Below are 26,638 nucleotides of genomic sequence, written 5' to 3' on the forward strand. Positions count from 1 at the left end.
CTAGTTTCCAATGATATTTTTTCACAATAGGAAAATTAATGGTAACCTTACTTTTCAGTTATTGTGGTAACGCTTTGGCAATAGTTATGGAAAAATGTACAGACACGACACTGTATCAATACCTAATTTTGTGAAGAAGATTCACACTATTGATGTAGATTGCTTTAGAGGTTTAAATTTGATATGGGGGCATCTAATGTTTTCAGTCACTTGGTCCTCATTATTAATGATTTTTAACATGAAAAGGTCAATGAAAAATATGGTTACAATTTTGGGTTTATAATTTCAAACTCCAGAGAAATTTGCATCAAGACATTTTTTATTTGCTGTATTTAAGTATTAATTTTTAAGAACTTATGCATTAAAAAATGTATACAAAGTATCTCTTCAACATGGCTAAACTTAAACTTGATCTGGACAGGTTTCCATGGATGCTGAAACAAATATTATATTTCACAAATAAACTCACGCTGATTTCAATCATTGCTTCAAACACCTGTCATTAATCAAAGGTGTCACAGCTGCTTGACACATCAGCACACCTAAAAATCAATAATTTGGCATGATAATTAACACAGGATGTGCCACTCAAATGAGAAATTACGTATACATGTTTCTTTGGCACTTAATTATCTTACATAAAAATAGCCGTTTGGGTTTCATCGTACTCATGGCAACTCCTTTTGGAAAAAAAGGACAAATGCTGTTTACAGCTCCTCAATTATCATGTCAGTGGTAAAATTACATTCATTTCCAAACACCCGTGACACAAAATTGAACAGGGCACAAGGCACTTGACTACAGGTACTGTTTGTATCTATAAATTATCATTCCTTAAATACAATCACTAACAGACATTATATATGTAAATGTGATAAAAGAAATTCGGCCATACCTTGAATATTTGGTGGGGTATATCCCACCAAATTCAGAATGAATTAAACTTTCTTTACAGTGGACGTGAAAAACAGTACAACATAACTCATTTCCAAAAACTATATAAAAGCTTATTAAAGAAGGCATACATTCTGCATTAAATTGTAGGATGATAAAATACTTCCAATTCACCCCTTATACAACGTTATTACATGTAGGGTATTAGAAAGCATGAAAACGAATTATCTATAGATTTGAGTTAAGCACTGACAGCTGGAGTCAGGAAATTATATCAAAAGTTATTCATACATGCTCTATATCAAAAGTTAACTGTGCAAAATAATTTGACATTTGATTTCTTCCCTCAAAGGTGTCAATTAAATTACTTTAAGTCAAAAATTTCCAGTAAAATTGGCTCTATCTCACTGGTATTAACATGCAGAAGAATCTTGCCATGTTTTTCAGAATACTGCTTAATTTCGCTGAGTCTTTGAAGAAGTGTTGGATACAGGGACACGGCCTGAGAGTAGGAATATGTAGCTTCTATGTAATGCTTCATAAGTACACAGTAACGATCTTGGATGTTAGAAATAAGGGCTCTTCTTGCAACATTTGCATATTCTGGAGAGAAAACTGACAGTACGTGCAGCAGTACAAAGAGATTGACATCATTTCCTGCAGCTTCTTTCAAGCGGCGGCAGATGTAGAGGTGGTCTTCATACAGTGGCATCATAGTATGGCTGGTGACATTTTTCAAAATGAGAGTGGGAATTTCTCCATGTGGTGTTATCCAGGCATCTTTGTCGACGTCATAATAAGCAGCAGAGCGGAGCAGGATGCAATTCATTGTGGCCCCTTTCAGAAGCACAATCTGCAAGTCCTGACTCAAAGACATAAAATCTTGCAATTTCTTGGCAAATTTGATAAGTTTGCGCACAATGTTCCCTGTCATGTTAACTAGGTTACTCAAGGAATTCCTCTGGGAAACAGCCTCATCTACAACATAGCCTAGTGTGGCACTATATAAATTCTGCAGACTGGTTATTAGGAGTAGCTCCTCATCTGTTAGGCGGCGGGTGGTGGGTGTGGCATCTTCTGGTGGCAAAGTGGGGTCCAGTAAAAAATGGGCTTGCACATCTGAACATGGTAGGCCATCACAGGAGGCAGATTCCTCCTCATGTATAATGGCTTCATGAATAGTTTTTGTACTTTTTCTTTTTTCGCGGTTTTGCTGGACCTTTTCAATCCTCTTCTTTTTTTCAACTTCATCTGCAAAATTGAACTTTTTAGTAGTGACAAAGGTAACATTTTGAATAGAAAATGCCTCAAGTCTTTAGTTCTATAATTATTCCCATTTTCAAATTCAGAAACTAAAAGACCTTCAGTTTAAAGCAGCTCTGGGACTGGCAGAAACTTTCAATGGTTAGCTTGATTACATATCTTTGTTGCCTCTATTTCTTTCATTTGAAAAAAGCAGTTCATAGCCCAGGGAAAAAATTGGTATATCTAATTTGATAGCCCACATTTACGCTCATATTTACCTAAGATCATGTCTTTTTTCATCCCTGCTGCAAAGCACTTTTTTAGGCGACAGTGAGAACAGAACCGTCTTGTTGCCACATCTACCACACATTTCCCATGAAACATACAGGACATACCCTGAAGATTAAGTTGTGGAGAGTAGAAAATAAGCAACTCTACTGACAAATACAGACACAAATATAGCTTACTGATCAAAACAAAAACCTAAGGCACCACTATAAAGAGGGAGAAAGTCTATTCTTCAACTGAACAAACTAATAATATTATCTTGAACTAGAAAAGCACTCAGAGAGCACAGACCTCTGCCAAGGCAAGTCAATTCTCTTTATTATTTGATACACTTGAACATCATCCAATTATTTGAGATACATAGTGAGAGGCAGTACTCACACTTCACCAACCCCCCCCCCCCCCCAAAAAAAAAAAAAAAAAAAAAAACGAATAAAGCATATACCCCTCCAATTGATGCTGTAATAGATTGTCCTTGTAGCAGTTGCAACAGAAGTAGTCTAGTTATGAGAAGCCAGTTGTGGAGATCATGGCCCATGCATGACAGAATGAATAGAGATTATCACAAACGACACCTGCACAATGCAGCATTTTACTGATGTAAATAGTTATGTATAGTAATCCAGATCACCTCCAAAATTTAATAATTTGTTTCTTGGCCCATTTCTGATCTATATTGAAAATTTCATCAAATTCGTCCCATGTCTTTTTGCATAATGTTGCTTACAAACAAACAAACAGAACTGAAAATATAACCTCCTTGGTGGAGGTAATGAATATATATTTATCAGTTATATTTAACTTCTTATATACACAAATTAAGGCCATGGCTACAGCAAACACACATAATTTATGCAACAAATTATTATACTGGTATATCATTTATAAATTACAACTAATTTTTCTCCTTTACAAGTTGTGCTAAAATTTATTAGAAGCAATATTAATTCCATAATTTATAGTGGATTAAATATTTTAAAGAATTAAAAATGAGTTACTGCACATGGATAAAAAACGTATCATTTACTTCCTTTAAAAGTTGAAACCTAAAATTCTATTATAATTAGACTGCTGCACAGTAAAAAATTTGGTCACAGTCAAGTAAAACTGCAAAATAGTGTTGTTTTTCACTACGTATGTGCAAAATTCCAGACAAGTGCTAGGTAATGAACACAATGGATATGACCCAGGTTTCATATTAGTTAGCCTCATTGTCCTGCATAGATTTACAACTTCTCAAAGTAATATATTTCATGGAATGGGGATCACCTAAAATGACGTTGACACTGCATTATGTCATATAAGACTGTAACTTTAACTCATATGCAAATTTATGTGCTGGGAAAGCCAACTCAGGAGGCAATGTAAAAGTGGCATTTGAATTAAGGTGGATTCGCACTTAAGTGAAACGACTTCAATTTACAGAAAAAGCAACTAAGAAGTATCTGTGGATTCCATTCAGTTTTATTCTTTTTTGCAATACTCCACTTTCCATCTTTGCACAAATGAATACTAGATTTGTCCATTTTTGCTTAAGGCCATCTGCAAGCTTAATTCAATGAGACCATCTCACACATCTTTTCCCATTATTTTTTTAATTTTATTTTTAAAAACAAATTACATAAAACTTTGTGAAAAATATACAGGCAAAAGCATGCCACATGTCAATGTGAACACTCTGAAGAGGTTAAAGGTATCAGTATTTATTTGATAACACAAACTTAGAGTGAACATATTTAATTTAGATAATAAATATGATTTTTCATATTAGTGTCACTTGAAAGCTAAAAATAATTGTTCACATTATACAGTGTACCAAGGTGATACATCAGTTACCAAATTGCATGGTACGTTTTTTTATTCTCAATAACTGTCATTATAAAACACCTAACTATTGAATAGTCAGATGTATTCTGATCCATTAATGTTTAAAATGTACTGGGGCCACAAATTTACCAGGTAAGTTTGTACTACATAAAGTTACAAGACGAGCCACCCATTGTATATGATATGCATGAGTGTAATGTTTAAGACAATGCCTACAATCAGCATACAGTGGGCTACAAGTGCTTGTAACTTACTTATCTCATGGCTGGTGCTTCAAACAATAGGATAATTTAACTTGTATTAGCTTAAAAGTGGACAGAAAAGAGCACAGAAAGCACTGAAGCATATTAAAATTCAGGCAAGTGTAGGCCTGAATTACAAGTGCAATAATCCCTGGAAAAGAAATACTACAGATACCTAGGTTTTGGGTAATGGAGATAAAGGACTTTTCCATTAAGCCCTTGTCAATTAATGACCATTGGTGATGGGAATTATGCAATAAATATCTATTTCATATATATATTAACATGACTAACAGGTTTGCCTAAACAGCAAGTTCTGCCACCCCTTTTCCTACAATACCTTTCTATGTAATGACAAAAGCAAATATAAATCATTAAGAAACTCTGGAATCCTTTCATAACAATTATATATATAATTTAATTCAATAATAATAATAGTAATATTTTGTTAAAGGGATACTTATTAACCCTAAAATATCTTACTCAACTTTTTGCATAAATGTTACTTGTATATCCAAAATACTTATCATACTAAATTTTTTAACACCAAGTTGCATTCCTTTTTTATCACTTTCACAATAACATTGTTTTCAACCATTATTTAGGAAAATTCTAGTTTGCCTTTTCCTAAGCCTAATCTGGATATTGTTACCAAGAAAGTCATTCCCAGGAACTCCTAGTGGAAATCCACCTTCCTTATGATGTTAATGTGCTAGTTCAACACCTACTACTATTACACAAAGTCTGGTTTGTGGGCTTTATTATTACTTTCTGGCACCTCATCTGCTGATTGTGCCCCAAACTGCATTCATTTTTCTCTTCAAAACTGGAAGGTATACATTATAAACACTGCAGGTAACACAAGACTGTTCTGGAGTTATGTAACTATGTTACTTGATCACTTGAAGGGATTGCATTAAAATGAGGTATCAGATGACACTTCTTACAATGTGAAGTGCATTTTTTTTTTTTTGATTTTTTAGATTTACAAAAAAATCTTGTCATACAGAAAATTCAAATTTAACTTATTTAAACTGAAGGAGCGATCAAAGTGCAAGTACAGCTAGTATGCCCAGAACTTTAGAGGAATGCAGAGCCTACATAGAGCAGTACTAAACATCTATATAATGATATAACTAATACAGAAGCATGTGCATACGTACTACATAGCGTGTTTAACATATTTACTCCAATTTCGTGATCAAGCAAAAAGGAAATTTAAATACATCCTTAAGTTATATACCCTGTTATTCAAAATTAAAACTAAAAGACAGAACTGGAGTTAAAATATTATCACATAATGTTCATGGATGTTTTTTGTCATCAGGAAAGTCTGGCCATTTTGTTGACGAGGTCACATCACTCGTTTTGGGGTGAAAGTGCTATTTTTGGTTTCTTGACATTCTCTACCAACTTGAATTAGAAAAAGTTCAACGACAAATATAAGCTGTGCACAATTTCTTTAGGATGGTGCAATTAATTTTCCAAAAAATTACTTTGCTTAGATTTTATCACTAATAACTTAAAATTACACCAATTTTCAATGGACCTTTGTTAACAAGACTGCCTAACATCAACTTAAAAGATGTTATCAAAAATCTGTGGCAGCAGATTGTTCTTCATACCTTTGCAATTGTCAGAAACTAAGGAAAGTGGCCTCTTTGCAACCCCACAACTGAAATTTGTGCAAAATTGTTGGTAAATAATAACTTTTGCTGACTCGTCGCATCATAATTTTTAGGATGATGAGTCTTATTGAATATTCGATATATAATTTTTATCCCTAAGGCCATAACATTTAATACAGGCAACAATTTGCTACATTGTTATTATTGTTAAAACGATTAGGATAGAGGGGTTATATAATAATAGCGGCCTTGTTTGGCCAAATCACAAACAATCAATATTCCTTGTTGCCTTCTTTCTTGCTATGAATGAGACTATAAAAGTTTGTGGTACACTGAGATGGAGGAGACATAAATACCAATTTTGGCAATTCCATCTCTAGGGGTTGTGGTGGGAAAATACTACCAGATATTTCAACTCACAGGTACAAATGGCACCTTTGCACAATATGTTAATCAGCATACCTGCCAGATATGATAGCCTGACACATGATTGAAAAAATAAAATAAAATAAATAATTTGATATAAAGAAGGGTATATAACATTAAGGATGAATTTTCTGTTCCAAGTATATAGAATAACTATGCTTCTCAACAATGACACAGATTACCTACAGAGCAATACTTAGATTGGTATATGTCACACAATAAAAGATCTAAATTTTAAATCAAATGAAAATACAAAGTTAACATGATTTAGCAAGGTTTTTGGACACACCTACATTTGGTTAAATGAACTAAGACCCAATTTGTTGAACTGTTAAAATTAAAAATAAAAATATGACTTTAAGCTTTATTATGCCAATCAATTACAAAATTTCCACACCATACCATACATATCACAGTTGGGAGCACTAAATATCACCTAAAAGCTAATCATGCTACAACAATATTTACAATATAATACACCAAGAAGAAGTATAAAGCATCCTGTACTAATTTCCCATTTTTTTTCTCAAATTTTCAAAATGTATCTCCTTGACTGTTCTATTGCCGAGATGAGCAAGTTTAATGTGTTGCCCATTCTTACCAGCCTGCACATAGACATATGGGTACAGAATTAACAATGCCGATAATCAAATAAAATAGCACTGTTACCTGTATGTGATCTGCATAGCACTTCTTGTTGATTTTACCAGAAATTAGGGACCGCATGTGGTGCAAAAACAATATTCAGTGACAATAATAAATAATAACATTATTAACCTAATGTAACACAAGTGCTATAAATAAGAAATAAAGATTTTCAGTTCTCACATAAAAAATTTGAATTACTCTCACAATATAATAAGATGAAGAATTATGATCAAACTCACAGGAAAGTGTTGTTTAAACACACTTTAACTGTTAGCTTCAGTTTCTAGCATTAAGATAAAACAATAATTGCTATATAAATTCAACTTTATTTGTGGTATGTGACAACATTGAGAGCATTCAGACTAACTGGATCAATCCAACTCTGCAGGAGATTCTAATTAAGTGCAATCACTGTAATGGGCCTCCTGGGGTTGCTATGGGGGTTATTAACCAATTAACTAGCTGCTCTAAGAGGCGTGTCAGACAATTATACCGATTACCCTGAATGCACTTTAGCGAGAATCTCCAGCAGAGTTGGATCGATTCAGTTGGTACGATGTTTTAATTTGAACATGGTCATAAATATCCCACTACAAGTCAGGTCAGTGTGTATACTCCTACTAACAGAATCTTCTTCACCCAGCATATCTGTCATCTCTGCCTCATCACTGAACTACACTGAACCACAGCAAAATAGATAAATACTCCTGTGCCTCTGTGACTTGGAAATGTTTCCCTATTGTAAAGCTTGATATATACTGAGCAAAATTATAAGCGACCCATGTCAAGTACTTACGTAGCATGAAATAGGGCATCCTAAATGAGCTAATATCGTTTTATAACTGTGCAAAATTTTTAATTCTCATCAATTAATAATAACACCAAAATTTGTGTCTGCCTCTGCCAGAGAGCACTAACATGCACACATGGATGCAGTAACTCAACCATACTACAGCCACGGCCTGTCCAACCCTTCTTAAACAATTAAAGGCCAAGCTAACCCCAAAATGTCAAACTTCATCAAAACCTATCATGTCACACATACATAGCAAATCATGCCACTGGTATGAACTCATTCCAGTACTTGACTGGCCTGTAAATTCATCTGGGTTGTTCTCCAAAGACTTGTCCCCAGTCATGTTCCAGATAGCATCCCTAAGCTCCATAAAGACTACAGAAGTAGATTAACATTTTCACGGGGCATGCCTGACACCAAATGTTGGACATGCAAGACATCTCGTCAAGATCTGTTTCTACGTGATCACCCCCCCCTACCCCCCTACCCAATTTTTCTAATGGACAGTAATTTTTCACAGAATGATCAACAGAAGGGATTTAGTCTTATTTGAAATAGGTGCAATCCTAAATTTGAAGAAATCAAAGGGCATTTATATTTTTGTTCAGTATACATCTTGGTAAGTGAACTAAATGGTTTCACTTCCATCACATTTCACTTGACCTTTCTTTCATATATATAAATTTAATATAATTTTCGACCGTGTACGTTTGGCAGGTTATACCTGTACACAATTCTTCAGGGGTCACAATGAATTATATCCTCATTTCACAACTTAAAGTGGACCACAGATGCATAACATGCCTGGTCTATACCATATCTTTTAGAAGATCAATAACAGATTATTTTACCATCCAAACAGATAGTGCATTTGTTTTGTTACAAGAGTCTTATTTAACTAATTCGGTTGGTGAGTAATGTAAACCATATATCTTAAACTATCTCTAAATATATTTAGATTTGCAAGCACACATGCGCACACACACACACACACACACACTGTATTAATGAATCATTCATATTGACTACTTCTCCTTATATGGATTAATTAATAATATTTAAGATATTACTAAACAATTATATCACTAATCCAAGCTCATGAAATATTGGCAATATTTTTGCCATAAATATTTTGCGTATCATGATCCTGCAATATTTAAACCTCCACATAACTAATAAGGAACCTGAGGAAAATCCAACTGTGATCAAAACATGAAAATGTCTTTGGTCTCCTCCGTGTTAGGACAACAGGCATGCTTAACGAATGTCAAATATCTCCAGCAATATTGGCTCTATCTCATCCACATTAACATGCAGCAGAACCCTGCCGTGTTCTTCTGTGAACATCTTCATCTCGTCTAGAATCGACAGCACAGCAGGGTACATGCGTCTTGCTTCTCTGTACGAGAACTTGGCCTCAAAGTAATGCTTGAGCAGGGTCAGATACCTGTCCTGAATGTTGGAAATGATAGCTCTATTAGTCAGGCTGACATACTCTGGGGAGAACAGGGAAATGACCTGCAGAATCACCAATACTGTGGAATCATTGCCCAGCAACTTCTTGAACTTCCTGCAAATCTTCACATGGTCCTCCTGGAACCTATTAAGTATCTGGCCTGCTGTTCTCTTCAAGATCGATGTCGATACCACACCTCTGGGGGAAACCCAGGCATCTTTTACTGCATCATACAGGGTGGCTGAACGGATGTATATAGAATTGATGGACGTGCCTTTGAGAAGGACAATTTGTGTTTCCTGGCTCAGTGTCATAAAATCAACAATCTTTTTGGCAAACGTGATCAGTCTGCGGATGATTCGCCCAGTGGAGTTGACTAGATTGTCCAGGGTTTTATACTCTTCTTCTAAGGGCTCGTCTGCCACTATGCCCAGAGACATATCATAGTTGGCCTGAAGTGTGGTCAAGAAAGCCAATTCATCATCAGAAAGGCACCTTGTATTGCTGGTCTGGTCCTGTGCAAAGGATGATGGGGGTGGAATAGATAATAACCTGCATGTTGAGGTGGAGGAAGGCTCTTCCATCTTGATCTGCGTCACAGGAATATCAGTCTTTGGCACCTTTTTCTTATCTCTTGTCTGTACTAGCTTTTCCATCCGTCTCTTCTTTTCTCCTTCATCTGTTAATTTGAAAAAATAAATCAAATTAATTATAGAAGTATTATAAACAGTATTTTGTTACTCAGAAAATTCCAATAGTTACTTATGTTCTTAACAAAGGTTCCCGGCTGAAAGTCAGACAGGTTTGTATAGATTTAAAACATGAGAAAAAGAATCAATTAACAAAGTCATATGTGGGAAATAATTAAATATAAAAGGAATGACAAATCTTCATTTTGGCACGAAAAGTACCATAAAACACATTTTTTCTTTGGGTAAATGACAACTTTCTCATATTTTTCAATGGCAAATGAATCCATTCAGACATTCAAAAATTGCGATTATGTATTATTTTTTTAAAGTGTAGTTTTTGTAATAATCTCTCAATGTGTTGATTAAATGTATTTATTGTGGAATTTTGAATCTCATAAGAAGGGTTGTTATCCCTTAGTTTTATAAAAACTAACTAGTAGAGGTGCAGGATCAACTGGTTTTTTTAAACATGAATATTCATTTCTTCATTCATTGTTTTGCAGTATAAGTGAAACCATATTTTGTACAAGCTATGTGCACAGTAAAGCATTAAAGCATTAATTATGGCAAAGCAGGCATAAAAATCTCAAATGCTTACCACCAAATAAATAATGCTGGCATTTGCTAAGCACGCATTTTTATGGTTTTAATATTTTAGCATGCTGTTCTGTACTTTAATGCTTTCTTTTTTAACCTTTATTTTTGTTCCTCTGGGTTTCACTTCTGTTATACAAGCAGTAAATGTTGCCCAAGTCTGATTATATCCATTAGAAGACCACAATCAAACTGTGGAAACTGATGGGCCTATATACCCCTCCCTCGAAAAACCACTTTACCTGGGTTACTGTTTATAACTTGCAATAAATGACTCAATCTCTACTGTCATTTTCACCGTAATCATAAAACACTGGGTTATATTTGACAGTATTAGACAATATTTGTGTAGTTGTTGTTTTTTCTGTGTTGTAATTGCCAGATAGTTCACTGACCTTTGATATCTGATTTTTGACAAACCATCCCCCCTCCCTTTGCAGCATTCGTGGGCTTCACTACTGCAAAATAAAATCGCAATGAATTGTTATTGCATTTTCAATCATCCCATTTTTAATCAAAAGCTTTCAGGAGCATCACTGCTACAAAAAAATCTATAATGATATTCCATGACTTAATAAACACATAATAAAACATTTCATGATTTGCACTTTATACCCACTAAATTTCAGCCTGTTCTGCTTCACCCGTCTAATATCCCCATGTTTCAATGCATCAGTAAACATAATTGAATATTTTGGACCGTGCATGACTGGTCTGCATGACAAAATATGGAATGGCATGTGGCACAGTTTTAGCCATTGGCAATGAGAGTGCACAAATTTACAATGAGGTATAATATTCTAAAATGTATGTAATTATAAAGCTGGACAGGCATCTTTGAGCCATTTTTCTTTGTTTTTAGGAAACTCACTATATGAAAATATGAACCACATTCTACAAGCTGTGCAAATGAACAGAGAATTTCTGGAAATTGTTGACCTACAATTTTTGTGACCTGCACTATATACTGGACATGCACACATCCATTTCCACTGAGGTGATCAATTTCAATTTCTAAAAACAAATATTTCCTCCAGTGATCAACATCAATTATTTTCAACACTTCTAACATGCGATGTGGTGGGAATTATGATGGGTACTCTTTCCTTACAATCAGCCAACCATATTCGCATATCACAAAGGACGTCAAATACTAATGACATCCATCTTTTCATGTATTTGGGTAATTTCTCAAGAACATTCTAGTCATGCAGTCATCAACAGGGCTATTTACTTACCCAGGATCATGTCCTTCCTCATTCCAATGGCAAAACATTTCTGAAGCCGACAGTAGGAACAGAACCGCCTGGTGTTCACATCAATCTTGCATTTCATTTCAAAAACACATTTCAACTCCTGGAAAATATTAAAAGCATCACCTTTTTATTTAGATGTTTTCCTAAAAGTCCCAACCGTAAGTCTTCAAAAAGGAATTAAGAGTATATATCATTACAGAGTTAGTAAAAACATAGTCTACTGAAAATGGTTAATGCCAACAGGAAAGCTCCCCAGCTATATCACATTAAAAGCAAAGTTGATGGCTTGGCATGATGGGGAGCAGGGGCAGGGAGGGAGAGCTCGAGGGAAGCTGCAAGCGCAATAATTGCAATTGTTAGCTTCGTGTTAAATTCTATTTTAAATCAATTTTTGTCTGTGCAGCATATCAGACTTATGTTTTCACCTTATCAAATCTTTTCATTTATACACCATACATTCGCGAATGTGGAGCACAAAGATCAAGACAGGGTGTACCTCAAATATGGATCTTTTGCTCTCCATATCCGCGACAGTATCAGACACACACACCACATCATCTGCAAGGTGAATGTGACACCAACTAGTGTATATCACATAGACCTCTACTGCTGTATATAACTTCCTTCAGAACAAAGCAATAATCACAAAAGCCTGTGACAGAGAAAAGGGATTTCCAGGTATGAGAATATCATATTTTCTTGGTGTCTTCTTGTTATTTTGATCAAGTAATATCTGTTTATCTTTGAAATCATTTACTCGGACGTCTTATTGTTATATTCATCAAGTAATATCTGTTTATCTTTGAAATATCTACCTTATCACTCCAAAGTGGGCAATATAATCAATAGTGAAGAGTTTATTTGTAGTGATTATTGGTGTCAATGTATTTTTCATATAAATGTATATGTCAAAAGGCAGAGGAGATCAACATACACTCTCATGACAATTAGGTTTTGATGATGGTATGTGAACCCTCCAATATCTGAGTGTGTGCAAACTGAATTTCTAAAATATAGTTTAACAATAAGAAATGGAATGCATGACGTTTAAAATGTATTAGGAGAGACAAAACTTGAAGGTGTCTTAAAATAAAAAAAAACATATCTTACACGTTCAGAAATGGTGTTCTTTTGTACATAACTAGCAGATTATTAATTGGTGGTATTAACAATTGATCAAAATTAGCAGCATATGTTTTGAACATTGTTTTAATAAAAATATAAGGAATCACATATTAAGTTACTCAAGTTACTGTAGTTTGTAGTAATCAATATACCATTTGAAGATCATTATCCATTAGCACAAATATTACAAGAAATGGCAAACAAAGAAATGAAATATTCTATAAATGACAAGCATTGCATTTTTCCAGAGGACTAGGTATCCCATCCACAACCAGGGAAAAGACGAGACATTCCCTTCCCTGAGGTGTTGTGTCATAAACACCCATAAGAATGTGTAAATAATTAATAACATAAGTAATTTATTAATAAGGTGTATACTTCAATCAAATGGTTTCTGTTAGGCAACTTAACCACCACCTTTTTTTGTATTCTACTTAACACAACGTCAAGGAGGTGAGGTGTCACTCAGTTAAGCTGATTGACTGACAGCTTAAAGTCATACTGTGTTCTAAAAACAGAAAATGTTAAATGATTTATTAACAATATAAATACTATAAATTAATTAAATTCGTTTTACCTTTGGAGACAGCTAGCAATACATCGAATTTGGATCAATGCATAGAAGTTCAAAAATCCAATCATATTGTCAAAATGTGCTACAATCAGCAGCGATCACTTTGCGCCCAAATGCTGCTTGCATGACCTGTGATCTGAATTGTGTGGTGAAAAAGGCAAGGAGAAAACTCAGAAATGATACTGTTAACAGTATATTTGACTTTTTGGAGCACAAAAATGCAACAGTAAATGCCAGAGCACGGCCAACAGGAGTCGTCCCTTGTGGAAATGCACATGATGAGGAAGAGGAAAGCAACTGCTACAGCTCAAAAACAGTCTACAGCAAGAAGAATATTGTTGAATTATCAGGTGTATTTGTGAAAACTTGAATGTTTACATCTTACTGGTTTCAAAATTTGTGTTACTGCACTGATCACGTGTAACTCTATGAAAGAAGTACTGGGGTAAGTTGCATAGGTGTGAAAAAAATTTTGAGCTGATATATTTGCGTCTTTTTTTTTTTTTTTTTTACTTGCCTGGCTTACCTGGAAGGTGACGGTAAGCTCCAGAGGTGTGAAATACTATGCCAGCTGTCAAACCTTTATATCTAATGTTACTGTCTCGTTCTGTCAATTGACAGAGCCGGCACGTGTGAAAAACTATGTCAGCTGCTCTGCTACCAAACCTTTACTGTAAACAAAAGAACTTTGGTGTTTGTTTTTGTTTGATTGTAAAAAAGTATCCAGTTTTTCTTGTCTATGGTGTGAAAATACTTATTGGAAGACAGGGTTGAAAGTAACTGTACCCAAAACTGAATCAACCTGAATGGTGTCACATGCTTCGATGCTGCTCACGTCACTCAATAGCCTACTTCCTCGCAGCGCCACCACGCTGGCGTTTCTTAAACTAGATTTACACCTGTACAAAATCTGTGTAGAAACTAATAAAATGTAATCAGTCTCTTTAACTGACCAAAAATTACTTTTGGGCACATAAACCCATTTTTTCAACACAGTATTCCTTTAATATCTAGCATGAAAGAGAACCATCCAATCCCCCCATCACCATCACCACAATCTCCAACGTGACATGACCAATTAGCTTTGACTGAAGCATATTTCTGTGTTAAAGAGCGCATGTCCTAGGAATAATTTTTGCCCAAACATTAGGAAGTGAACTTGTAAATTATGTAAGCTAAGACTCCTGTATCTTAATTATATGACAGAATCTCTCAAAACACATTTACTGATTAAACTAAAGCTAGGTTATAACAATCAATGTGACAAGGGCACAAACAAGACCATCCCCATTCTCAGGCAGGTAGGAAAGCTATGTACAGAGAGAGAATCACAAAATAGAAAAAATCATTCTACAAATGTCTGTTCAATCGAGCAATATTTTGTCAATGGTCTGAAATTTTAACCCATTCTAATATTTCTACCCAATGAATACATCTTTATATGATAAAGTGAATCAATTAGCAAAGAGGAAAATTGTGATTTTGTCAAGGTAGCACTAAAAGCAGCTTTCATTGGAAAAGCAAAATTTGGATAAATAATCACAAGACCTAGGGATACAATTTCACTTTTTATATTGGAAAAAGAACAATCACAAAATATGCACATCAGCTAATGTGTTTCTTTGACTGATAGTTGGATTTTTATTATCAGTATTCTGCAACATTTACTCAACCTGGATCATTGCAAAACACTCCAAGATGTGTGCTCAGCAAACATTAATTCCATACTAGTAGGTTGATGTAATTCATTCTATGACTTTTTCCTTTTGCTTGTATTGAGCTTTCAGTTGTACGCTATATAATAACCATACTATCCACTGTGGAACCAACAGTGATGCAATGACCACTCAAGAGTTTCAAAAATAACTTTACTACATATTTCACATACCAAAAAATAGAGAGAAATTCAATGCTCCATTATTTTGAAATTCCCTTTTTCTTTGATTTTTAACTATTTCCAAATTTTGCCTCAAAGCTTTAAAAAGATTCCACCAAATTTAAGTTCAAGTTTAGAAATGGACATAAAGTCATTGGTCTGAGGTCAAACAGACAGGAGTGTTTTGCCTAAGCACAGAAATGTTTGTATCCCAGTGTCTTGCTTTAGACAGGTGTGCATACTTCTACCCAACCCCTCTCTGTCCCAGTAGCTGCAATTAGTGCTTACCTCTCAAGCAAGAATGAAGCTTCCATCCAGACAACTGCTCCTCAAAAATCACGCGCACTGCTTACTGCAGGGTCTCCCAAAACAACACATAACATGCAGCACTGGACAAGTAACTTTGCAATAGAAATCTTTTAAGATTTGAGTTCTTAAAAGAACACATACATCCATAAGCATATTAGAAATGAGTTAGAAACAAATAATTTGAAATACAGTTGGACAGTATTAGTAATGACTGCTGTTTTAGTAATGAACAGGATGTAATGAGTATAATATTATAATAAGCATGTATTTAAACTTGTATCTGGCAATTCAAGGTCAGATAAAACAATATTGATTGATGATACCATCACCGGACATAACATTGACTGATGATACAATAGCCAATTTTTTATCAAAGGCAACACATTAACAATCAGACAGCAACAATGCCAATATTTTTGTTGCAACTTTTGATGTTAACTTGGATGGCAAATATTCAGGCATTAAATAATAAAATAAAACAAATATTGACTTTTGTTTTCTGTCAATATGTTTTACAGACCTCACAAAAAGTGATATCGACCTTGGGACAGCCAAGGCCAATATCACTTTCCAGAGGTCTGCAAGACAATGTATTGACCTCAGCTACAACTAATACTTTGTTGGAATAAAACAAAACAAAGGGAAATGTTCAGGACAGTGTTAAAGAAATGCAAGCAACATAGATACATGTCATGCTGATTATTGATTCAACTTTGCATCTTAAAAGCTGCAAAGTTACAGACTATCACAATTTTGAAAATGAATTACTTAAGTACTAAAAATACCTTTTCCTTGAAGGCATTTCTGCGAAAGAAAGCTTTGCAGGACTCGCAAGTTATAGCATCAAAATTGTATCCCAGGGCACTATCTCCACACACTCCACAGACTTTATCCTCTTTGTTCTTGATTTTCCTTTTGCTTCCCACTCTCTGGGGTCTCACATCATCAGGTGAAGATGCCTTAATAAAAGAAAAGTAGTAAGATATGACAGTCAAACAAAATTGCCTGCAGGCACAGGACTAAAATCTTCTCCCTTTTTGCAGGGCATATAATAAAATACAATGTTAATTGCTTCTAATAATATAATATAATGATAATAATTCAAGAAAACACAAAACATGACAAATATAAAAAAAGACAGCAACAGTTCAATTTAGCCCACCAGGGGGTACTTCAAAAGATCAGTGACCTTGACAGGTAGGCCAAAGTAACCCATTCCTGGAGCATCGTAATGAATACAAAGACTGGAAGAAATAATCTACTAGTACTACACACTTAAAACTTAGGTGCCACACACATAATCAACAGATCAAAGAAAATATGCTTTAATAAATCATTCCACATCAATTAGTAAAGACAAAAATAAAATAATGTCTATGAATAAAATTACGTTAAAATACTTACTTTCTTAATTTTTTTACAAGCAAACATTATTATGATGAACTTGAAAATGTAACATAGTACTAGTACCCCAACTGTGTATCACTTACCGACATATTCATCATGCTTTCTGTTTCTGAAGATGGAGGTGTTGGTATGCTACTGCATGGCAGGTCATCAAATGTTGACTGAAAAAATCAAAAAAAAATTCTTGGAAAAATGAACAGGTATTGCCATGTAGCGAGTATTTCCTGCATAGATTAATCCCTGGAAAAGAAGTCTCAATCCTCTTGCAGCTAATACACAAAATACACAGTAGTGTTAATAACAAAGCTAGTTACGTGTATTGTTCTATTGCTCTACCATACTTTGCTAGTCCCTTCAATTTACAGTTGCACGTCATAACCTGAAATGATAGATTAGATATTTTGAGCTGGATCCAAATTCCATATCAAGTAGTACACTAAGTGCAACTGCCACAGGGGCATGCACCATACTGATCTTAAAAACTCAACTTAGCTTTAGACCAGAGACACTAAAGCAATTTTCTCTGAATTATATAAGGATAACACCACAGGACAATATGACTGTTGCCTACAATGTTGATAACCAACTAAATTATCTTATCATTTTAGAAAATAACAGCAGCATTCTGTATGAAGTGTACAAAGATCATAGCCATGAACAAGCTGTTCCATTGGTACTGATATTTAACCACTTATAGCTGAGAGACAGGTTGAAAACTTAAAAATTTAGAAATGAAATATAATGTAATGAAATATTCAAAACAGATTTTGGTGAGGTAAGCAGATGTGTATTACAGATGTTGACCCAACAGATAAGATACCAGCAGCGTATAGTGTTCTGAAGTAATTTGTAGTCTTTAAAAATTTTATCATCTCACTAAGAATAATAATGCACGTTTGCAATATTTTCACACAACCTACACATTGTGATCCTTTACAACTTGACTTGTAACATAAGTATAACCAAGAGAAACATAACAATAACAACGTCATTTTTAAAATCAAATAAACATCCTAGAATGGAATGCACGCTGTTCCCTTTTTAGTCAGCATTTTTTACTAATAAGAAAAAGATGAAAAAAGTGATTTCCTGTAGAGTTATAAATGTGATAACATGATAGACACTAAAATGGTATTAAAGGAACTATGAGGTTTCAGGAAATATGTTGTTTAAGAAAGGGTGGATGAATAGTAACAGCTTTTGACCTAATTAAAAATGAAAGGTAATATTTAATGAAATTATCATCTCATACATCTAATGAAGAAAAGATAATGTTTAAGTAAAGCAACATCTGCTGATGATCAAAGCAACTTTTTTTATAAAAGGGAAAATGGTAGACTTAAAAATCCTTACAATGTATTAAAAGAATCCTTTTTACCTAACACATTTACTTAATCAAATACTGAAACAAAACAAAATGTGTTGATGAAAAAGACAACCTTTAAGGCTTTTTATATGGGAAATGGTAGTCTTGGCTTTTACAAAATAAATGTCACAAAATGCAGACTTTTTACAAAGTAAATAAAATCTAATATGGTAGTATTTCATGTACTAGTAGATCAAAGTAAAAAGAATAAATCCACTTTTAAAACCTATTTCAACATTTTCCTTTGTGCAAAACATGGGTCTGTTAGAGTACATAAATTTAAAGCATCTCTGATGACAAGAAGTAGCAGGATAAAATGAGGTTCGATATTAATATTACTACTTTTGAGAACAAACGGCATTCCAAGTTTAAGTAGGCTGAATATGGGATATGGTTTTATAAGAAGTGGTTTTTATTACTGGATATATGCAGAGCTATTCAACAGGTTCATTTCATGCCATATAACACACATCCATTGCAGATAGCAATGTTGTGCAGGACTGCTGAAGTGATCATACACCAATATTTTAGCTCATTCAGTCCATCATTATCTCCATGCCAATGATGAACAAATATATACGTAGCTACAGTTAACCTCACTTGGTCTGATTCAACAAGTTTCCAATTCCATTTCCAATGAAACATACTGCAGTGATTATTTAATTGAATGATAAGGAAAAACGCACTAATTCATGTAGTACAAAATGAGTATTCTTTAACAGCTGACATTATCACTTGCCAACAAAAGGTCACCAAGGCAAATTAGAAGACTTAAGGTAGAAAGTTAAAATGTGCATTTTTACAATTGTTTGACTTACAAAAAAATTCTAGGCAACAAACTTTGACACTGTTGGGCTATAGTTTAGTATTCACATTTTATACCTTTATACTTTCAATGCCACAAAAGTACAATGTCTTAGACTGCAGATGAACTGTGACGTCCATAAGTAAATATTAAATAAAAGTATATAGTAAATTAAGTAGTATAATTTCAAGCCTTCTGACATTCTGAATAAACTACAATTATCATACATATCACATGCAGTAACCATAACCTGTATTCTATTACAATTTATTTTTATTATGTCAAATGTTATAAGAGCATTTTCACATGTGCTGTATATGGCAGCTGTAGACCTACACAAGTTTTACAAAATCATTCTATTTTCCTCCTTACCAAAAAGTTTGTGCAATGAACATCCTCTTCAATATATTAATCTTACCTTTTAGCAAAGAAACACTGTAGTTATCATCCAGATCAGGAGCATAACTTAACAAATTGTAATTCATTCGTCAGTTCTTCTTTAAATGATAAGGAAACCATGTTGTGAATACAAACAATCATATTACCAGTATCATCTCTGTGGCTTGTAATGGAGGACACCCATACTAAGTCAATGAATTGCTTTTGTCAGACTGGTCAGGTAGTGTTAAACTGGTCAGGATTGAATGAGATAGCCAGAGCAGATATTACATGTAGAAGGGAGAAACAGGGATCAATTCTCCTGACTACTTGGTATACATACATTGTAAAAACTATATATACAAAATGTAAAGATAAACATACAGACACAGTGTTTGTTCATGATAGAAATGACCTCCAAAAGTGAACAAGATAAACTATGTTTTACAAAAGCATGTATGTGAGTGAGGGAGATTTTGCATATATGCATGTTGGTCAAGCACCAGAAGATTTCTACAAGGTACTAGTAATTGAAATGTTGATAAATATAACCCTCACCTCTCTGCTCTCAAAATAAAATTCTGTCTACTCTATTATCCTTTCCAAAATGACTATATTAACAGTAAAAGAAAAGCTCACGTTAACAATCCATTTGGGTGAGGGTGGCACGCAACATCTGATTTTAGTAACTTCCATGCATGCAAGACCTTCCACAAATAGAGTTACCTGTCAGAATGGCCTGAGAGTGCCAAGCCACTGGTTATGTGGCTTGCTAAAAATATCCAATCTTGTTCCCACTATTGAAAAGTTTGTAGCATTCATCATTTACCTAAATTTTTGAGAAAACTGTTAGCATGATTGACTAATTTTTTAATCTGAAAGTTACTATTTTTTTTACAGAAAAATGACCCTCAAGTTGTCAAGCATACATAGCATAGATTTACAGCACAATGAAGCATAACTCAAAGATATCCTCACATATACTTTAAATTGGTTGGCAAAGTACTAGTAAAGACACCCCCACAGATCGTACTTTAAAATGGTTGGCAAAGTAAGGACATCCTCACAGAATCAGATACTTTAAACTGGTTGGCAACGTAAACATATCCTCACAGATACTTTAAATTAGTTGGCAAATACAATCATTTATTAACTGTCAAAATGAGCAATATTAAATTATATTGGCATTTTCATCTAATTTTTCTTTAGGATAATGCCATAGGAAGAAAGTTTTCCAACCAGCTTCTTCACTGTAATTAAAAAAAAAAAAATTAAAGCTTTTCTCATTTCACTCTCAATGTGGATTATACACTTTTTCAACAATGGATGCTTCACTTCTCTAGTGTGTCACAGCATAACATCATTGGTTTATTTCACATCCACTAATAATAGCATGCATTTGAGGTACTTCAATATATCCAATATGTTGCTTCAGGTTAAAGAGAAAATGTTGATTGTTTTACCTCAGTATATGACAAGAATATCATGATGAGGATATAGTTAAAAATTTAACACTGCTTGAAGAATAAGAATTAGTTTGTTACATAATTCGAGGTATGTTGGGTATTAAATATAGATTAAGTCATAATAAAATGACATTAATCATTAAACTATAGTGACAGGAAGAAGGCGTAAAGCCCTGGGACTGCATCAATGATCTTTTTTATGAGATGGTTGTAAACAAAGACTAAATTGCAGTTGTTTGGAGAAAAACAAGTGTTACTTCATCTAAATTAACAACAAACAAGCTTTAATATTTTTTCAAGCTTTTTTCAATGATCTACTCCAAACTTTAAAGTTAAGAAAACAGTTTATTTGTCCAATGGGCAAGTATCTGCTTGAAATATTACATAAAACAGATATGCCAAAAAAAAAAAAAAAAATCAGATCATCTTTTTTATTTCATTCGGCAAAATAAATCTACCATCATTTTTCAAGTGAGAAAGTTTCCTCTGACCTCTGTTTTTTATTACCAACTAAGTTATGTAAAGATGTATTGATGATAACATATTATTAGATATATTCAACTTTTACATTAGTTATAAATTACAAATGAAAAAAAAAATTAATAACAGATATAAATCTATATAAGAAATTAACCCCAGAGTATTTAACAGATGAAACAACCTTCCAGGCTGTGCCACATTCAGGACTGAAGTAAAACAGAAAGAAAAAAATATTTTTAAACATATACATTGTAGGAGACACTACTGCCAGCACCACAAGAGTCAATTCCTATCAGCAAACTTCCTATTTCTCTGTAGGTCACCATGATTGAACCCAGTAGGAATCATGTGATATAGCTTAATCAAAAGCCATTCTGATAACATCCATCTCCTCCCCCTGTGCTATCACTACTTTGCCAATATCAATTCTAGGACAGTGAGGAGGCCCACACTTAAAAAGCGTGTTCATTAACTGCATTAATTTGAAATAAAGAAAATGAAAGAAAAACATTCATCATTGTCATTTATTTATCTTTGAAAGGTAATATATTTAGAAGCCCCAGGGTCTTTCAATTGATCTTCGTCTAGCAATCATTGCATCATCTCATTCAACTAGGAATGGTTTGGTTAGATCATCTGCTTGCACGTGAATTCTAGTCTAGTTATTGTGTAAATTAACAAAAATTTCACACCCTAATTAATGGAAAATGGAAATTCTTGAAAACCCTCCATCAAAGTGACGGGAGTTAATTAAAAGTCTGTACAAGTAATTGTCCTGATAGGCCCTTCTGTTACATTTGACATTTTTGCCTTACTCAAATGAATTTCTATTCTTTATTTTAAAAATAGGGTAATAATTATATCAATATTGACAATTTAAATGTCAAATGCTATACATTCATTCCTGATATTTCTAAATTCCTGGAATTTCATAATGAATTTCAAATTAGCTAGACCCTTCATATGCGTCATAGAAATAATCACTTAAGTTTTTATACAAGTAACTTTAATAGCACTCTATACGGGTTTGAAAACACAGACTCTAAAGATTATAAAACTCTTGAATAAAAACTAGAGGATCAGAGAGGCGATACCGCCTCCGAATATTGTACCACCAGCTGGAGCAAGCGCATTCATATAGACCCCCACATATACAAAATAAGGAACACAGCCACCAGTCTTGTGCTTGACAAGCTGTAAAAATGCAATCAACAAGAATTTTCAAAATATGCAAAAAATATATATATTACTAAAAATGGTACAATCAAAGTTAAGTTCATCGCAAGGTAGGTCAAAGGTCAATTCCAAGGTCACAGTAAATTGCCAGTATATGACTTCCTATTCAACTTCAATAGTAACTATGGGCCTATCTCTGCCAGGTTTGGAGTTAAAAGAGAAAGAAATTAGCAGAGTTCAGTTCATGATAATAAGTAGGTCAAAGGTCAATTTCAAGGTCACACTTAGATTGCCAGTATATGACTTCCTATTCACGTTCAATAGTAACTATGGACCTATCTCTGCCAGTTTTGGAGATAAAGGGGAAGCAAACTATGCAAAGTTCAGTTCATGGTGAAAAGTAGGTCAAAGGTCAATTTTAAGGTCACATTTAGATTGCCAGTATATGACTTCCTATTCAACTTCAACAGTAACTATGGACCTATCTCTGCCAGTTTTGGAGATAAAAGGGAAGCAAAATTTGCAAAGTTCAGTTCATGGTGAAAAGTAGGTCAAAGGTCAATTTTAAGGTCACATTTAGATTGCCAGTATATGACTTCCTATTCAAGTTCAATAGAAACTATGGACCTATCTCTGCCAGTTTTGGAGATAAACGGAAGCAAAATTTGCAAAGTTCAGTTCATGGTGAAAAGTAGGTCAAAGGTCAATTTTAAGGTCACATTTAGATTGCCAGTATATGACTTCCTATTCAACTTCAATAGTAACTATGGACCTATCTCTGCCAGTTTTGGAGATAAAAGGGAAGCAAAATTTGCAAAGTTCAGTTCATGGTGAAAAGTAGGTCAAAGGTCAATTTTAAGGTCACATTTAGATTGCCAGTATATGACTTCCTATTCAAGTTCAATAGAAACTATGGACCTATCTCTGCCAGTTTTGGAGATAAAAAGGAAGCAAAATTTGCAAAGTTCAGTTCATGGTGAAAAGTAGGTCAAAGGTCAATTTTAAGGTCACATTTAGATTGCCAGTGTATGACTTCCTATTCAAGTTCAATAGTAACTATGGACCTATCTCTGCCAGTTTTGGAGATATAAGGGACTAAAAGTTATAATTTTGGAGTTACCATAATGTGCCATAAATTTCCTACAAAAAAAATTAATTAAAATAAAGAAAAGGTCATTTTGGTCAAAATTCTTGAAATGGGAGGTGCTCTGAAATTCCAGATGTTCAAATTTGATGAAATAATGTCATTTTTGACCACAAGTTGTCTGCTTTGCCAAGCCTTATGTTTTATTTTTCCGGAGTTCAAAATTTATTATCCATTACCGTACTGCACATTTTGCTTTCACCACCAATATGTACTTTTTGATACAGCGTAACTCGAAAACCGTATGGAATACAAAAAAACGGAGACCACCTCCAGTGTTGGGCTTTACATGCTCTACAAAATGCAAAAAAGAATGGGTGTCTAGCATTAACGGTTCCCGAATTAGAGACAGTTTTCAGTTTCGATATCTTATGGCCGCTACTCCCATGAAAATGCACCGATTGACCCCAAATTCACGGAGATGAAAGATGACCTGAAGGGTAACACTTTTCATTAATATTATTAGTTAAGTCTGTGTGGTGTCTGAATAAGACCGCAAATAATTTTTTTTTCGGCAAAAATTTTGTTTTTTTGAAAATTTTGGCCCGTTTGACCTTAAAATAAAGGTCAAAGGTCAAATCCAAGGGCATATTTGAAATCTACACATATGACTTTTGGAAAGCTGTCTGTAGAAATTTTTCCCATAATTCCTTCTGTAGGGGAGATAATTAGCATTTAATTTTGCCATTTTTGGACAAGGGTGCATTGCAATGAGTGCCACACCTAGACCCCAATACCGACAAAGCCCAAATTTTACGTGGAACGAGTTGAGATTATAGGTGACCTAAATCCAAGAGATGGGTATGGAGGCCCTTACCATCTAGGAGGAGAAGCGGTAACGGTGACTTGGCGGCGGAGCCGCAGGAGCCGCAGGAGCCGCAGGAGCCGGCGGAACATACGGGTCGGGACTAAAACCATGTGTACCGCCAGCGCCTACGCTGGTGGTACAATTAACTGAAGCATTCTTTGTATTGTTATTACTTTTTCAGTCTTCTGTGGTAGCTATTTCAGCTTGCAACTTCTGTATTATACAAGGACAGGTCAGAGATATAAAACAATGGCCATGCTTGATGAAAGTCAGGCAAGCAGATGTATTCTAAATGACTGGCTAGTCATTTAGAACTAAATTATTGAATTAAAAATTAAATTTAATTTCTAACCCAAGTGCAGGGACAGGTCGAGCAATAGAGTAGGAGAAAATTGTTTTTCCCATAAGGAAAATCCATTCTGGCCGGAAAATCCTGCATAGAGTGAACTTAAATTATATGACCAAAAGGTCTGTTGAGAACATCTGCATATGTACATATATACTGTGTTAATCTTTGTTTATCAAACAAAAATCTATCCATTAAACATCACTTTGCTTAGACCTTGTATGATTCTCTATCTGAAACAAAACCATAAAAAACATATCCCACAGAAGATATGAGTGACAATCAACATGAGAAAGAGGAAATTTTTCAGCATGTGCTTTACAATTTTCATCTATGATAAAAATTACAATTTTGATGCTTGCTTCAGTTAAAAGATAATAAAATTTTCAATTTTTAATCTACTTGCATAAAATATTCACTGCATTTTGCCTGAAGCCAATTCTACATTATCAACCCCTAGCATTAGTATCTATTTTATTTCATACTCACTATGGTGTCAAAATTTGATGAAATTAAAAAAGATAAACAAGAGATGAACTTCAATTATTATTGTTACCACTACTTTTCCAGCTGTAAACTTCTCCATTTTCCCTTGCCTCTCAACTTTTGAAGTAACATACAGCAGAATAGCCAAAAATGTTGCTGCTGACAACCTATTCACTCACATTACCATTTCACTTTACTACAAAACCATCACATCCATCAATCCCACCACTGTCGCTGATATAGCAGCTTTCAGTATATATAGTTTTCATCTCATCTTAATGATTTTGCTGTAACCATGGCACACTTAGCACATATGCAGAAAACACAGTGCTTTAGACAGAAAATGTGTACTACCTGAGCCCAATATAGGCAACAAAACAAAAGGGAATATAATCAATCAGGTAAACATGCAACCCAACAAAATAATGTATTCTAAAATCCATGGCCACGTAGCCTCATAAGAATAAAAGGGATTATAATATTAAAATTTTACATTTTCGCTAAAACAACATAATCTTTGTCAATGCAACAGACAAGTACCCGCTCATTACTATAGTGACAGGGGGACCTCAGAGCGGACGACATTTCATTGACGTCAACTTGCCCTTGGCCTCTTTCTAGGCCACTGGGTGCTTGGCATTTACGGCTGTACATTTTTACCATGAGTAGTCAAACTAACACTTATACACACTTCACATGTTCAACAATTAACAAGTTATCAAATCAAAATAATATAATGGCAAAAAGTCATATTCTGAAGATTATTAAAAAGTTTTCTGCCAATCTCCACCTTACCTCCGCCATACTGTTTACTTACTTCCTATACTCTTAATCACTTATGTTTGGCACATTAAAAATAAAAAAAATATATTTAAAAAACTTATCTCTACATTTTTTACA

General features: G+C 34.2%; 1 protein-coding gene across 4 annotated transcripts; it reads right to left on the reverse strand.

Moving 5' to 3' along the window:
• Positions 1-301: 301 nt before the first annotated feature.
• LOC106160754 (thyroid hormone receptor beta-A) lies at positions 302-26,569 on the reverse strand. Of its 4 annotated transcripts, none has more exons than XM_013537425.2 (6): positions 26,534-26,569; positions 17,367-17,444; positions 16,662-16,835; positions 11,975-12,092; positions 11,132-11,194; positions 4,115-10,129 (listed from the first exon to the last, which is right to left on the reverse strand). In XM_013537425.2, exons 1-6 carry the CDS (start codon positions 26,540-26,542, stop codon positions 9,252-9,254), a joined length of 1,320 nt encoding a protein of 439 aa, XP_013392879.1. In that variant the 5' UTR covers positions 26,543-26,569; the 3' UTR covers positions 4,115-9,251. The 4 variants fall into 4 exon arrangements, with proteins under 4 accessions (XP_013392881.1, XP_013392879.1, XP_086868766.1 ...); XM_087012640.1 differs by lacking the exon at positions 26,534-26,569 and adding an exon at positions 20,559-20,973; XM_013537427.2 differs by lacking the exons at positions 4,115-10,129; positions 11,132-11,194; positions 11,975-12,092 and adding exons at positions 302-2,145; positions 2,418-2,535.
• Between the last annotated feature and the right edge of the window lie 69 nt (positions 26,570-26,638).

This window comes from Lingula anatina, chromosome 1, assembly GCF_051362555.1.
Source record: "Lingula anatina isolate TDL-2025a chromosome 1, LinAna3.0, whole genome shotgun sequence".
NCBI lineage: Eukaryota > Metazoa > Brachiopoda > Lingulata > Lingulida > Lingulidae > Lingula > Lingula anatina.

Bases quoted from the DNA above. Each gene is read 5' to 3' on its own strand.
- LOC106160754 (XM_013537425.2), bottom strand. The intron at 12,093-16,661 runs GTATTTTTAGTA...AATATTTTCCAG, and splicing joins GAAATGCCTTCAAGGAAAAG to GAGTTGAAATGTGTTTTTGA. The intron at 11,195-11,974 runs GTAAGTAAATAG...TTTATTTTGCAG, and splicing joins GAGGAAGGACATGATCCTGG to TAGTGAAGCCCACGAATGCT.